Genomic DNA, 15,863 nt, shown 5'->3' with positions numbered 1-15,863 from the left:
TGTACAGAGTAGATGGGTCATACTTGGCCACACAATCCCCTTTCCCTTTGGCCAGGCTTCATGGACTGGCCAGGACAGTACCGGCATCAATGGGATGACCTTTCATTTAGCTCTCATCCAAACACTTTTAAGTTGGCTATTCCTAAAAGTAAAAGCTATGACCTTAGTCATCAAGTTTCCTCCTCCCCCTCTCCCTTCTCTTCCTCTTCCCCCTACCCCTCCTCCTCCTCCTCTTCCTTCTCTTTCTCTTCCCCTTCCCCCTCCTCCTCCTCCTGGAAGAGACAGGGTTTCTCTGTGTAGCCCTATCTGTCCGGGAACTTGCTCTGCAAGTGCTGGGACTAAAGGAGTGTGTCACCATGCCCAGTGACATCCTTGTCTTCAAGATTCTGGTTCAATCTGGTCATCCTGTTGATGCTGACTGCTTGACTAAGGATAGCTAGAGAAACTGCTGCTTTGTTTTTTGGGCTCAGCCTCAGCCAAGCCAAGACAGTGTTGCCTTTTGTATTCAACTTTACTTCTGATAAAGTAGACAAGGCCCCACATCTGCTCATCAGTAGAGACACTCTGCATCAAACCTGTGTGCTGGAACCCCAGGGTCTCATGGAGCCTAGTATCTGCAGGGATCAGAAGTCTAGTTCTGATCAGCTAAATCCACCGTGTGTGGCCTCATAGTGCCTGCAGAGATGGGGAAGGGCTGCTGACAGGATTAAGCCGGATTACACGTCCCCAGTGGGCTGAGGTCTCTCTGTATTGGCTGAGGGACTGACTGTGGTAACCCAGCAGGTCTTGCTTTTCTACACACTAAATCCCTGCCCAGGTCCAAGAAAGGGAGAGGTGGGCAGGGCCTTGATGGAACACATGAAACTGCTTGTATGCTTTCTTAATCCCTTTCCAGGGAGGGTCTCCCACCGTGCAGCTTAAGCTGGCCTACAACTCATGATCCTCCTGAGTGCTAGGATCATTGGCAAGGATCTCATTCAGTCTTCTTTGTAAGCTTTCTACTTATAAAGTGCATTCCTGGTACGCCTGGCAGTACATCCCTGAAATGCTAGCACTTAGACTGAGGCAGGAGGAAAACCTCAAGGTCAAGGCCAGAGTGGGCTGTAAAGCAATTATCAGACCAGCCAGAGCTATATACCATGACTCTCTCAGAACGACAAACAAATAAACCAAGACATGTTCCTCTCCATCACTTAGCCCAGTACCTCCACAGGTGCTATTCCTCATGATGTTCACCCTATTCCTTAAATCTTGCTATAACTGACATTTGAATTGGACTTCAGCTGGTGCTGGGTCTGGGCTTACCTTATGACCAAGGCCCAGGGTAGCAGGGGTCCAAAGTAGGCAATTCTTCCAGTTCCAATTACAAACACAGGTTTGGTCTGGACCTGCCCCTGCCCCGAGGGAGGGGGCTTGTTTCCTGCCTATCTTGCTCAAAGCCTAAACTTAGGTGGACAGGCCATTCTGTGCAGAGCCCCAATTTCAGATTTTGTTTCTTGACATATAATATCCACTTGAGGTGGCTAATAGGGAAGAATGTGCTCTTTCCTCAGGATGGAGAAGGAGTGGAAGCCCACTCTGCAGAGAATGAAAATGGCCAGAGCGAAGGCCCTGTGTTCACTTCCTCAATGACCGTTTTTGGGGCTTAGTGCTGACTGCTCTGGCCTCTTTATTAGCATCTGCAGCCCGATGGGTCAACCTTAAGAAAATGTGAGGAAAATGGACACAAGAACATTGGACACTTTTTCCCTAGCTCAGCAATCTGTTAACCTACTGAATAAGCTGGCCGTGGTTTGGAAACACTTGCTGTACAGCAAAGCCACCCGCTTCTGAGTCTGAAAGCTGAAGGCTGCTTGTATTTGTGCAAGTAGAGTTAGAGTAGCCAGTGTCTTCCGGGGCTTTTGGTCAGGGTTGATCAAGCAGAAGCCACCTCTGGGTGTCTACACCCAGAAGCTGGCCGGAGAACTGCACCGCTGTCTAGTTTGAGTTTCAAGCTTGGAATCCTGGGTCCCCTCATACTTAAGAGTCTGCTTGGGGGTTTTCTGCAAGAGGCAAAGCCTGGTCGCCTCCCCAGCAAGGATATGCTGGGACCCTGGGGACAAAGGAGATCAATTCCGGGGTCTCCCAGCAGCCAAGTGACGCCGCGGTCCTTGAAACGATTTTCACAGCCAGGGAAGCCAATTGTATTTTCCAGCTCATTAAGCGGCGCACAAAGCGCCTGGCGGCCGGCGGCGCGGATTCCCCAGGTCCCGCCCCGCCGGAGACTGCCGTGCTTTGTCCGCGCAGTGTACCGCCTGTTTATCCAGGCCCTTTGAACAGTGCCCTGCGCGGCGGGGCCGCCTGGGAGAATCCTGCCGAACCCGGAACAAAGCGCCCGCAGCCGCCGGGCAGTGATTAAAAGGGCCCGAGGCTCACAACATCTGGACGCCGCTGGGGGCGCGGCGGTCAGCTCATCCCGACAAAAACTCCGTTACAGATGCCAGCGAGGTGGCAGGGTGCGGCGGCCACAGGGATTCTCTCAACGGGGCTGGAAAGGGAGCCAAGGATCTTAGGGCGTGCTGGCTGATGGAGCTGCCTGTGGGAGGGACAAGCACTGTCCACCACCACCACCACCCCCACCCCCCTTACCGCTCCGTAGTAGGGCGGGGAGGGACTGGGGAAGAGGCTTCTGAGGACTGGAGGAGCTGGGGAGCTCCCTTGACAGTGAGAAGAAGGCTGAATCGAAAGGGCGTCCTCTGACCCCTCCTCACCCTGTTGTGAGCTGACCTAAGGGCATCACTCACCCATACGTTGGCAAGGGAAGGGAAGGACCTACAGCCCCTAGAAAATCAGCTGTCTGGAATATCTCCAACTCAAGAGTCCCGCTTTCATTCCCACTTCTGATCTCAAGCACCCAAGACCCACAAGACTAACCAACCTCTTCCAGGATGCTACAGACATTTCCAGTGAACAGCGCCACCTCCCCTGGCCTGCATCCTGGGAGCACTCATGCCCACCTGACTCAAGGTTTTGATACCCGGCACACCTGGACGCTCAGTACTGTGTCTGGGCACGGGTGGAGGGTTTGAGAGGGTCCTTTGTAGTCCCCATGGCTCTGCTCTTGAGATTCAATGAGTCAGGAGAAGGATAGAGTTAAAACCAACCTGGGGCCTATTGGTTATGGAAACTTTGGGGGTCCAGGAATGGGAGGATCTGTGCTGTCCATCACAGTAAGAGATGCATGCTCCTCCTCCCCATCACTGGGAAAGGCAACACTCCAGCCAGGCAAGGGATCTTCTCTTGGGACCAATCTCTAAGGATGTCTTACCCTGTTACCCTAGCCCTAGCCCCAAGGCCTCCTACTCATCAGAGGTTAAGGGTGGGACTGCTGTCATCTATTATGACCACAAGTATGTCCTTGTTTCCATTTTCCAAACCCTGATCACAATGTATTTGTTTTGCAATGCCTCAAAAAACCTTCTTCTCTTTGGGCTTACAGACCCGAGAATAGTCCTGCTCATTTGCATCATCTGTGTGCAGGAACTGGCCCCACAAAGGCTAAACAATCTCATGCTACCTGAAGTAGACACTGGAGCCCAAGAGCCCAGATGAACCCACAGGCCTGGTTGCACAGGAGTTAGAGTCCCAGGGCACAAGAAAGATTGCCCAACCTGTAACCATTAGCTGGTTCCAGGGACTAGATATCTGGGGAGATCAGCTCTCTCATCCTTACCGTCTTTGGGGACTTGTCACACCTGCTGAGCTGGCATTGTGTAATCCACTTCCACTCCAGCACCAAGGAGATGGGAACAAATGTCTATTCACACCAAAAGCGGTATGGGGGGTGGGGATGACAGACAGAGCAAAGGAACTATTCCAATCTAGAGTTATTTACACAAGGAAGGGCTTACTTCCAAGAGTGTGGATGACTCAAAGGAAGCTGTATAGCTGCAAAGTCTACCCAGTACAGGTGAGAACCCACAAACGCTGCATATTTTGGAGCTCTCTGCACAACTTGCAGACAGCTCTGACCCTTGAAGACTTTGCTCTCCCCAACAGTCATTACTGTTAATATGATGTGAGGAATGTGGCCACCCTGAGTGAATCCCCTTTCTTTTCTTCTCACTATACTTAACTCTCTGCATACCAGAGATGAGTGGTCAAGTCTAGTTTGCTGGGGCTTCCAGAGCCTAGGTTTTGACCCTAAAACCCCACTAAGGGCCCATTTACCAAGCCTGTGGCACTATGGGAGGTTGTACACTTTCTGTAGGGGATGGGTCAAGGTGGAGGGGTGCCATGGGAGCAGGTGTCTTGGCTCTGCCCACTTCACCCCTCCCCTGTTTTGCTCACAAAGTGAGCGGCTTTGCCCCACCACAATGTTCTGTCAAGCCCAAAAACAACAGGGACAAGTGGCTATGGTTTGAGACTTTGGAAGCCCTAGCTTGAGTATTTGTCTAGTGACAGAAAGCTGATCTAGACTGTAGGAAAGAGGTCTTCCCACAATGCTTCCCAAATCTAGCTGGGATCTAAGGGCTGTGGGCAGAACATACAGAGGGCCTGGCCTCAGTTGGAAGACAACTGGCTCTGGTCAAGCACAATTGCAGCTCTGTGTGAGAAATCTTAAAAGGAAAATCTGAAAGGACCAATGTGCGTCCAAATGATGTGACTGCCCCAGAACAGAACTCAAGAATTTAGAGCTGGTCGTAGTGGCACATGCATTTGATTGTAGCACACATAGAAGTGGGGGCCAGCCTAGTCTACATGGCAACTTCCAGGCCAGCTTTGAATAAAAATACAACCCCCCAATAGGCTTATATAGTTGAATGCTTAGTCACCAGGAAGTGGTACTATTTGAAAAGGATCAAGAGGTGTGGCCTTGTTGGAGGAAATGTATCACTGTGGGTGGACTTTGAGATTTCAAAAGTCTAGGCCAGGCCCAGTCTCTCTCTCTCTCTCTCTCTCTCTCTCTCTCTCTCTCTCTCTCTCTCTCTCTCTCTCTCTCTTCCCCTCTCTCTCTCCCTCCTCTCTTTCCTCTCTCTCTTTCTCTTTCTCTCTCTCATTCTCTCTCTGCCTACAATTCAGGGTGTAGCTCTTATTCTATTTCTCCAGCACCATGCCTGCCTGCTGCCATGCTCCCTGCCATAATGATAACGGACTAAGCCCCTGAAATTGTAAACCAGCTCAACTCAGTGTTTTCCTTTATGCTCAACCCAATGAGTTCCCTTGACCACGGAGTCTCTTCACAGCAACAAAACAGCGACGAAGACACCAGCCAAGGCTACACAGAGAGATTTCTGTTACAAACAAAAAGAATGCAGACCAGACCCGAGAATACAGTGTAGAGGCCCGTGCTGCCGACTGTAAAATTCCTATGTGTATCTACTTCCGGTATAGAGTGTGTTTAAACCACAAAAAAAGCAAAAGCCTTAAAAATTGTTTTATAAAATAAACTGAAAAAAATTTAAAAGAAAATGAATGGGGATGGGGGCAGGGGAGGGTAATGTGGCAAGAAGGTTCAGAGGATAAAGGCACTGACAACCAAAGGTTGATCCCTGGACCACATACAGAGATGGAAGGAAAGAACTGACTACAAAATCCTCCTCTGCCCTCCATCTCTATGCCCTGGCAAGTGCTAATTCCCAATCATACACACAATAGTAGTAAACTAAGTTCTTAAAAGAGTAAATGAGGACCTGGGCATAGCAGTTCATGTCTTTAATCTAAGGACTCACGAGGCAAAGACAAGTTTAGCACTATGAATTCAAGGTCATCATGGCCTACGTAGAGAGAACTTGTCTCCCCAAACCAAATGTGCAATAGCGGCACAATTGTTATGGGAATAATCAAACACTTTTTGATTGGATTTAAGGCCTATTCCATAAAATAAAACTCACATATGGCACTGCTAATGTGACCAAGAACCTGAGACTGGATAGGACATATGCCTAGGGGGAGACCCACTAGTATTACTCTGCTAAAGGAACATAAGAACACAGTGCCTCCTCTTGACATATTGCTATACTCACAGAAAAGAACATCACTCAGCCCTCGTCGGAGAAGCTGCTTCTTCCAGAAGATGTTAATTAACAAAGAGATCCACAATTAGACACTGTGCAGAGAGGGATTTTTGGAACACTAAGCCTTAAATAGAATCCTTTTATCAAATCCCTCTCTTCAAGGCTCAGGGATATATGCAGAAGAGGCAACAAGAAGACTGTAAGAGCCAGAAGTATTGGATGCCTCCAAGAAAACAGTGTCTTCCAGACACAACCAGACTGATGCACATATGCACTCACAGAAGCTCTGACAGCATGCACAAGACTGGTACAGGTTCAAACCAGACAAAAATCCCAGCACCGAAAAGGAAAAGTCGACTTAAATTAGCATGCCTAACCAAGGAGCTATTTGCAATTCACACCTTTTGGGACTAGGAATTCTCCAATGGAGTATAACTGGATGTATCTACCACACCCCAGGGCAGGCCTCATGCCCAAGAGTAGTTGGCCAACACGAGGATTTTTGTGCTGTTTTTGTTTGGTTTCAGCATTTTTTTTTTCTCTTACTGATTTTCTTTAAGTTTGTTTTGAGTTTTGGCTTTTGTGCTTTGTTGGGTTTCCTGGTTTTGTTTTGTTTTGTTTTGTTTTGTTTTGTTTTGTTTTGTTTTGTTTTGTTGAGAGAGAGAAAGAACATGAAGTTGGCTGAGTAAGAAGGTTGCGATCTGGGAGGAATTGGCAGAGGGGAAAGAATATGATCTAATGCATTGTATGAACAAAATATATAACGAATAAATAAATAACAAGTCAATATAAGCAGTAAATGAATTTGATGTCCTGAGGGGCTGATGAGGAGCTTGCTGCTAACAGGAGTTCCTCACCTTGGAGTTTTGCTTGAAAGTGTTGTTCATGTCCGGTGCCTTTGCATACATGTCGCCATAGATCATCCTAGAGAATAGATACCTTCCAGAACTTGCAGAACTATTGATTTCAAAAGATCCTCTGAGTTAATGCTTGAGGCGTGCCACTTTGATTTTTATTTAGAACGTGTAACTTCTCCAAGCTGCTAGTCCCTATGTGGAGTCAGGACAGCAATGGATTTCTGACCTCTAAAAGAACACAAGCCTTAATAAGTATGTTGGATTAAAACAACCACTTACAGATATACCAAAATGCCCAGTACCCAGCAATGTGATTCACCATATAACACTGAACAACAACAATCCCAAGTGCCAGGTGCTGTGGCCAATGCCTTTAATCCCAGCACTCAGGAGGCAGAAGCAGGGAAATCTCTGAGTCTCAGGCCAGTCTGGTCTACACAGTGAGTTTCAGGATGGTCAGAGATATGTAAAGATACGTAAAACAAAACAACACCAAAAATTGTAAGTATGCAGAAGCAAGAAAACATATCGCTTTATAAAATTTGAAACAAAACTAACCCAAAACTAAAAGTGCATCCTCAGGTCCACTCTTTACTCTTCAGGATGCATCAAACAGGCCCTTCCCTGAAGACTCATGGCTACTACCAGTCTTTGCTACAGTATGGTGACTAGACTGGACTGAGGCCCCAGTACCTCTGTCTTCATGCTATGCCTCGCTCCTTCATGGCCCTCCTTTGGGACAGGGAGGGAGCTGTGGCCACCAGTGGCTCCTTCCTGAGTTGCTTCTGTTTCCCTTTCTCACTCCCAAGAGCTGTCTCCAGCCCTGTGATCTGTTTGTTTTCTGATCTGATCATGGAAACCAATTCTTTTTTTTTAATTAATTAATTTATTATTATATGTAAGTACATTGTAGCTATCTTCAGACACACCAGAAGACGGAGTCAGATCTTGTTACGGATGGTTGTGAGCCACCATGTGGTTGCTGGGATTTGAACTCTGGACTTTCGGAAGAGCAGTCGGGTGCTCTTACCCACTAAGCCATCTCACCAGCCCTGGAAACCAATTCTTAACTACAGAATTGACTCAAAGCTGGGCCATTCTGACTTCAAGAGAATGTCATACAAGGAATTTGCTACCTTCAGTTAACACCAGACCAGTAGGCTTGGGGACTGGGGAAAGGTTTACTGATCTTTGTTGTTCCTGATTCATAAATATCTTCACTTTTCCAAGATCTGAAATGGTGACTCAAGTTATCTGTCTGCTCTTACCCAGGTTGTTGGCATCTCCAATAAATTCTTCACTCCCCAACACTTATTTCTTAGGAATCCGTTTTTCATGTGATGATCTTGCAAACCCGAGTTCATTGTTGTCTTAGGGCTCATCTGTGCATTTCAGATCCTACCAATGTGCTTCATTTTCCAAAGAGTTCCTAATCACACCTGCTAGCTGCCAGAGCTCCTCTGAACTGATCTCTGTCTTTCCAGAGTTCTGGGTAAAATAACCCTTAGAACAAATTTTTGACAAATTGTAAAGGAAATCTCCAACAAGTATGCCTTTAGGGACTGCATGGCCTTTGCAATGAAGTGGTACTGTACAGAGCCACAGTCGACAGCAATGACTCATTAGGTATAGACTGCTGACTTCCCACTTGACTTTTCCTTAGATTTGCAGGGTCTGGTAACCACAGCTTTCAGAAGAAGTTGAAACAAAGGACTCCACCCTGTGGAGTCAGGCATGAGAGTCAGTTGCCTGGACAAAGACTGCCCAGCAATGGTCCCATTGTCCACAAACTGATGACTACATATGACAGGCTGCAAGGTAGTGGGAAGGAAAAAAAAACCATGCAGGATTGAGCCCATCAAGGACTGGACACAAGTCACTGATGTCCAAAGAGGGCTGAGTCTTCAATGGTGTGGTGTCATTTCCATCATACAGATTGGATCATCTGATGTGGACCTAGTGTGTATGCTGAATCACAGCATAAAGTTGTTATTTCTATCTAGGGCACGAGGAAGGAATAATTCTGTAATCCTGTCAAGTGCTAAAGGTGGCTGTACATCCCCTACAGCAAGCTCTTCCTCAGAAATCTCACCTCAATAGAAAGCCCTTCAGATCCATGCTATCTGGATGGATCTTTCTTTCTTTCTTTCTCTCCAAAGTCAGCATCCAGAGGAACCCCAACACAGGAAGGAAACTGCAACCCTGAAACGATGAGTGTTTACCAAGGAGAGGAGAGGGGAGCCTAGAGGGCTTGCCAACACTCCTGGGCACAGCTGGGATATGGCTATTATAAGTGCTTATGTGTGCATACAAAACATACTTGCTGGGAAGTGAAGTGCCTACAGGCATCTCTATCCCTTCCACGGGCCAGAGACAATGATGCCTCCCTGTGTAAATGGGATTTCAGTTCCCACATGAACTGAAATCCAACACCCAACATCCAACATCCAACATCCACTATGCTGGCAGAAAAGATTCCTTCACATCCCACCACTCCTACCCTGTAGCCCAAGCTCTTTTCTAATCAGGTCACTTGTGTATGGGATAGGAGAGAGAGAGAACTGCGTGTTGTGCTGAGGTCTAGGTCTCCATGTCCATGGAAGAGATCCCTCTTCTCCTTCCCTCCTTCCCGCTTCCATTCTGGTTCTCTTTCTGCCTCTCTCTTGCCTCCCTTGCCTCTGAGGTGGTGCTTTTACCAGTCTGGAGCCAATCTGGCTTGCACTGGGCAGAGCTGCTCAGAACTGACATCAGCATCCCTCTAGGAAGTGGGGGAGGGTGAGAATTTAAGATCAGACTTTACACTGCTTCACAGGAAGGACCCTGCCCATTGGACCTGCTCCTGGCCCACAACCCTGTCCCTTTCCCTGGGCCAGACCTAAGTACAGACTCTTGCTTCCTCCCATCAGAGGCTACTTTGGGGGACATTGCTCACACACAGGCAAGTTGTCCTTTATTCCTTTTGTTTGTTTATCTTCTTTGTGCATTCCTGCCAGTGTTTTGATGATGCAATTATCAGCAGTCAACTCAGAACATCTTTGTTACATTAAAAAAGCAGCAGGCAAGTGTTGGTAGCATAATGGTGAGTATAGCTGCCTTCCAAGACAGCAGCAGTCGTCAGTCTGGAATTATAGCACGAATTAAACAGACGCTAGGTCTAGCCAGCCAGGAATCTTCTGCTAGCCCCTTTGAGCAGCTTCAAACTTTACACGAAGAAAAACTTTTTAATTAATTTCTCTGACTGAGCTCAACAATCAGACTGAACCCCAAAGCTGTACTCCATTGAAGTACTTTTGGCTGTCTAAAACAAATTTATAGAGAGATGTAGGTTGCTGATTTTGTGCTCTAGGATATTAATCAGACTTTATTTCCTAAATCAACCTCCCAATGTATTCTAAAATCAAAGCCCTGGTTTCTTTTTATGGCGCTACCGCCACAGTTTGCTTTGCAACATAGAAGAACATTTTTGTTTGTTTGGTGATGTGTGTGTGTGTGTGTGTGAGTGTGTGTGTGTTTTGTTTTGTTTTGTTTTGTTTTAAAACCAAAGGAACAGTGAGATTTGGGGGAAAGTATTACCAGGAGCTAGGGACTCTATCTGGCCTCAGATCCACCCTTCCTTAGAATCCTTAGCTGGCGGGTTGTTTTGTTTTGTTTTGTTTTTTAAAGCGCCTTCAAGAGGTTCCCACACTGCTTGCCTGGTCAAGGAAAGACTGCATCAACAGAGATACTCTCCGGCGGCCTTTCAGGAATTTGCATCGGCCGCCAGGCAAATACAGGACACCAGAAGACAACGATGCGCCCAGCATCCAGTTGTTTGAGCAGCCTGAGGTGCCTGCATGACGGGCTAGTATGCTAACTTCCTCTAAGAGATCTGTCTCCACCATCTTCCCTTGGCCTCTGCGCTTGGGACCCAGGACGCGTCTTTCTAGCCCATTCCTGGCCCAAACTGGGACGCAAGTTCAGCCCTCGAAGTTGCTAGTGGCCCAGAAAATGTTTGGAGACTCCAAGAGCTCAAAGAGAGACCAAAGCGAAACTAAAGATGCCACAACTCGACCTCAAGAGATCAGTAGAGGAGACGTGTTGGTCCCATTAGAACCCCACGGTGCAGACTAAAACACGTGCGAGCCAGGAACGCAGCAAGAACAGCCGATCAGCCTCATTAAACAGCACTGTAGTAGGCACGAGCCCATAGCTGCGCTCTGCCTAAGCGCGGAGGCTCACTGTGCCAGCAAAGAACTGATGCCTGGACGTAGCTCCACTATGAGCGCTCGCGCGCAGTCCATTCCTCCACTCCAGAAGGCTGAGGCCAACCATCTCTTTACCCAAGACTGACAGCCCCCTCAGCTTTTCCCGCTGGAGGAGCTTCATAAGCGTTCCTACAGACGGCAGTAAGTCCCGAAATCCTGACGTGGGCACGACAATGCTACCCCAGGTCTCGGGGCACTCAGTTCCCAGGCAGAAGCCCCGCCCCTCTCTGTCGGTCCCGCCCCCGAAACACTGAATCCAACCCGCACTGAGACCCGCACATCGGCTGAAACAACCATTGGGTAGCGGCGCATGAAAGCGGTGCTACCTTTTTATAGGGTGCGGAGGGGCCCGAGAACCACAGAGCCCAAGGTCCTAGCAAAATAAACCGCCGCTGGGTCCCACGCGTCCCAGCCGGGCGGCTAGCCCCGCACCCGCCATCCCATGCATGGCCCGGGCGACATTCGACATGAACGCGGCGGGGCTCGAAGCTCGCGGCGGGGGCCACACAGAGCACGGACCACTCCCCTTCAGCGTCGAGTCTCTGCTGGAGGCTGAGCGCGTACCGGGCTCCGAGTCTGGGGAGCTGGGGGTGGAGAGGCCGCTCGGCGCCTCGAAGCCTGGAGCCTGGCCCCCTCCAGTCGCGCACTCTTGTCCCCCACGTAAGTGCTCAGTCTCCCGGTCTCAGGCCCTGAAAAGCGACCGCGCTGTCAAGGCTCGAAAGTCCAAGGTGGGTGGGGGTATGCGCACTGTTGCTCCGAACTAGTGGCTAGTAATTACTAGCCATTAACCGGCTCAGTCCAAGAGCAATGATAACTGGCGGTGGGCGCCCAACATTGTGCACAGCCCAACCGCCAGGTCCAGGTCTCTTCTTGGTCGAGGTCCGCAACCCACAACAAATACCCTTAATGCTTTTCCGCTCCGGGTCGCTCACGCTCCTGCACCCCTTGCCCACTTTGCGTATGCCCCCGACAGCTAACTGGTCTGTTTGGAGACCTGACCGCTACTCGTCTTCGGTTATTGGACAGCCTCCAGGCCCAGTTTAGCTCTTTTTCCAAATAGTTAGTCCCCAGTTTAGTTGGGGTGCAAGATCACGGGTTGGGAGAGCAGACCTAAGTCTAGGGCGCCTCCTCCACTCCCCTGCCTCCTTGGTTTGCTTATCCACGTGGCTTTGGGGACCGCTGAGCGGAGCACTCACGGAGCCACGGAGCACCAACCTTCCTTTGTAAGGGTGGAAGAAGGTCGGTCGAAATAGGGGTGTGCAGCCAGAGTTTGAGCGCTCGCCCTGCGCTTCTCTTTCCTTTCAGGTGCCCCGAGCCCTCCACCCTGCACCCTCCGCAAACACAAAACCAATCGCAAACCACGGACGCCATTCACCACCGCGCAGCTGCTGGCGCTTGAGCGCAAGTTTCACCAGAAGCAATACTTATCCATTGCGGAGCGCGCCGAGTTCTCCAGCAGCTTGAGCCTCACTGAGACTCAGGTCAAGATCTGGTTTCAGAACCGCCGAGCCAAAGCCAAGCGGCTGCAGGAAGCTGAGCTGGAGAAGCTGAAGCTGGCAGCGAAGCCACTACTGCCGGCGGCGTTTGCCCTGCCCTTCCCGCTGGGCACCCAGCTGCACAGCTCCGCGGCCACTTTCGGCGGCAACGCGGTTCCTGGGATCCTCGCCGGGCCTGTCGCGGCCTATGGCATGTACTACTTGTCTTAGATCATGGAATCAAGCCCTAACCTCTTGGTTAGGCTCAGGGTTGCGCACAGTTCTGCCTGCCGCTGATGCTCCTGGTAACTTTTGACTTTTCATTTTAGTCTTCCCCCCCCCCCTCCTCCTGTTTATACGGTGTTATACTTGATGACTGGAGCCTATTTATAGACATCTTACAAATACTTTAAACCTTCCTAAAACCTTGCCCACATCAATCTGTTTTTCTGAAAGAAAACACACCGTCATATAGTCCTTGAAACAGACAAAAGCAGTTCTTCCTATTTCTTACAAAGCAGTCGACAAAGTATTTCTGGAGTGGGTGTGCTCCCTGTATTCACTCTGCCCGGACACCGAGGACTTCAGAGAGGCTCGATTGAGCTGGCATAAGAAAACAAATTCCATAAGAAGAAATCAAAATAAAAAATGAGATAATCGGACGGTTAGAAATTACTGTCTCTCCAACTGTTGTGACCAAATGGAAACTTTTACACTTTTTAGGTTTTATACCATTATTATTTTTTTTTTTAGAGTATATGTCGTTCAAGGAGCTAGAGGCAAACGCTGGATGGACTTGGAAGTAGGGGAGGGGACTGTTGGCGCCATGCCCTAATGTAAGGGTGGCTGCTGCCCCCAGCATCTTCTGAGCTTCTTCGAAAAGAGCCTGCTGGGGGGAGACAGAGGGCTGAAGGCAGCAGGGACCAACCTCTAGCCTCTTGCCAGCAGGTGTCCAGTCAATAAAGAGAAGAAAGTGAGAGTTGAGCATCTCAGATCTCCCATTGTGGGTGCGGTAGGAGGTGAGGCCTGTGAAGGTCCCAGAAGAGTTACTCTGAGTGCCGGCTGCCTCTGTAATTCTGGTGCTCCGTAGAAAAGCGGAGGACTTGTTTAGGAATCCGGACTTGTACCTTTATTCTACCTTTATCCGAGGAAAGAAAACAGGCCATCTGAGCTGTTCTGTCCTATCCTGTTCGGTCTCAATCCTATCATGCAAGATTGAGGCCCTTAGGGTACCTGACAACGGGCACTAATACACCCCATGGCTGTTTCCACAGGACACTTTTGCTGCAATCTAGAGACTTTAGCTGGAGTGTGTTGAGGGCTCACAACAGTCCCCTGGAGTCACAGCCCAGGACCTTTGACAGGCCCTCCTGCCAGCCTTCGGGCAGGGGAGGAAGAACCTGCCTGCAGAGGGCTGCTGGTTGTGTGTTCATGAGAACATGGAATTTCACAGTGATAGATGGCCCAGGGTTAGGATGCTCTGGTTGGGAGGAAGGGAAGGACTGGGCTATGCTCGGCAGTCCAAGCCAGCTCCAGGAAAACTGCTGTCCCGTGACCTTCACTGGTCCATCAGCTCCAAATAAAACCGAAAAGATAATATTGCATGGAATTGCCTATTGATACGTATTGACAGTCTTCTGCCCTGTGTCTCTTGGAAAAATTGGAAACCAGATAGGTTTGGTTTTGTTTTGAGACCAAATCGTCACTATGTAGCCCTAACTGATCTAGGACTTGCTATTCTCCAAGGACAGCCTTAGACTTACCTTGCCTCCACTTGCCTCCCAAGTTCTGGGATTAAAGACATACCACAATGCCCAGCTATGTGATTTTTTTTAAAATAAATGGCTCAATTTTAGGGGCGTGAGATGCAGAGTGAAGGATAGCTGCAAGGGAGAGTAGCTGTCTCTCTCAGGTGCTTGTATAGAATCCCCCGGCCTAGGCTGTTTAAACTTTAACCCACTCTCAAGAGGTAAGACTCTCACTTGGTGTGCAAATACTGAAGTGCAGAGGACCCAGTACATGGGTCCTGAGATCCCACCCAAGTCTGCTTCTTGCAGGTCCTTGGGTACTTGCAACTACTTGTGTAGCCCAGGTTAGCTACAGACTCAAAGCAATTCTCCTGCCTCAGTCAGCTGAGTCCTGGGGTTACAGACAGGAGCTGCCATACCCAGTCACTCCTGCCTCAGTCAGCTGAGTCCTGGGGGTTACAGACAGGAGCCGCCACACCAGCCAAGCTGCTGCTTCTTAAGTCTCTTAATGCTTAAGTCTCAGCATTGCTTCGGATCTGCTCTCAGCTCTGAGGTACCTGAAGGCATTAGCCAAACTACAAGCATGTACAACCATGGTCCGGGAGTTGACAATCCTGATACTGTGAGAAAATGAAAATCGAATGCACATTTCAGGAAAGCAGGATGTGTGCCACCCTACAGCCTCATACTGGATCTATATCTCTATGACAGAGTTGTATCTCATGACCAAGAACATGCAATGGGGATGGGCCACCAAAGTCTGATCAGCCACTGCTGGTCAGGTTGCTAGTTTGTCTCTCTGACCCAAAATACCCAGACAGACATATTCTCCTCAGATCCTTCCACTGAGCCAATCCAATTATGCAGCTGGTTCCTAGAGTCCTCCCCCCCCCCAAGGGTGGGCATGGCTCTGGTAGTCTAGTAGGTAGGATGTATCCATACCTTCACATCACACCAACAGGTGCTCTGTCAGTAGTGTTTGCCTTTGGGACAAGGCTGAGGCACACCTGTCAAGGCTGACACTTTTCTGGAGGGAGCTGCCTACAAACCTTACTGCAGAACTTAGGTCCCTGATGGTCCCAGCTAGGACCTGAGGCTGTGTATACCCACTGATGGAATCCCAATTTCAGATAGCATCTTTGTGATGGGGGCGTCAAAGACCAGTAGAGGGCTTGAGGCAGTTGTGAAAGGATTTGCTCAGTGTGCCAGTGCAGGTCTCTGGGCCTCTGCCATTCAGCATCTTACAGATGGGCTTCTGGATCCCAGAGTCCTGGCTCCCAGTCTAAACTCTTTCAGCTGCCAATTCTGGACCATTGAGGGTGGATTTGGAGACCCTGCCCTGGGCTTGGAAACTTGTATTAGGGAAGGCACTAGACTAAGTGGTTTAAAAGCTATTCAGGGTGGACCATGTCTCTCTGAGCATGAAATAGGAAGGGTAAGAAATAGGTAAGTAGTGAAATGGTATAGACCACAGGCGACCTCTGACAGAGCCTAAGCACAGAGGAGTAGACTGTGACTTACCCATAAAGCATAAGTGTCTCAT

General features: G+C 49.2%; 1 protein-coding gene across 2 annotated transcripts, besides 1 other annotated feature; it reads left to right on the top strand.

Moving 5' to 3' along the window:
* Positions 1,463–3,730: an enhancer, noted in NCBI's record as "VISTA enhancer mm1489". NCBI's record gives its function as "enhancer in: neural tube[5/5] | hindbrain (rhombencephalon)[5/5] | midbrain (mesencephalon)[5/5]" and the evidence as "EXISTENCE:transgenic organism evidence [ECO:0001131][PMID:17130149]".
* Positions 11,455–14,386, top strand: Msx3 (msh homeobox 3). 2 transcript variants are annotated; one of them, NM_010836.3, is made up of 2 exons: positions 11,455–11,757; positions 12,403–14,386. In NM_010836.3, the coding sequence occupies exons 1-2, from the start codon at positions 11,544–11,546 to the stop codon at positions 12,801–12,803; spliced, it is 615 nt and encodes a 204-aa protein (NP_034966.1). In that variant the 5' UTR covers positions 11,455–11,543; the 3' UTR covers positions 12,804–14,386. The 2 variants fall into 2 exon arrangements, with proteins under 2 accessions (NP_034966.1, NP_001334538.1); NM_001347609.1 differs by having other exon boundaries at positions 11,455–11,825.
* The last annotated feature ends 1,477 nt before the right edge of the window (positions 14,387–15,863 follow it).

Source organism: Mus musculus, chromosome 7 (genome assembly GCF_000001635.26).
Source record: "Mus musculus strain C57BL/6J chromosome 7, GRCm38.p6 C57BL/6J".
Taxonomy (NCBI): Eukaryota; Metazoa; Chordata; class Mammalia; order Rodentia; family Muridae; genus Mus; species Mus musculus.
This window is presented reverse-complemented; position numbering and strand designations above follow the sequence as displayed.

Excerpts from the sequence above, each read along its gene's own strand:
- Msx3 (NM_010836.3), top strand. The coding sequence starts at position 11,544 with ATGGCCCGGGCGACATTCGACATGAACGCGGCGGGGCTCGAAGCTCGC. Across the intron at positions 11,758-12,402 it reads CGCGCACTCTTGTCCCCCAC|GTGCCCCGAGCCCTCCACCC; the intron begins GTAAGTGCTCAG and ends CTTTCCTTTCAG.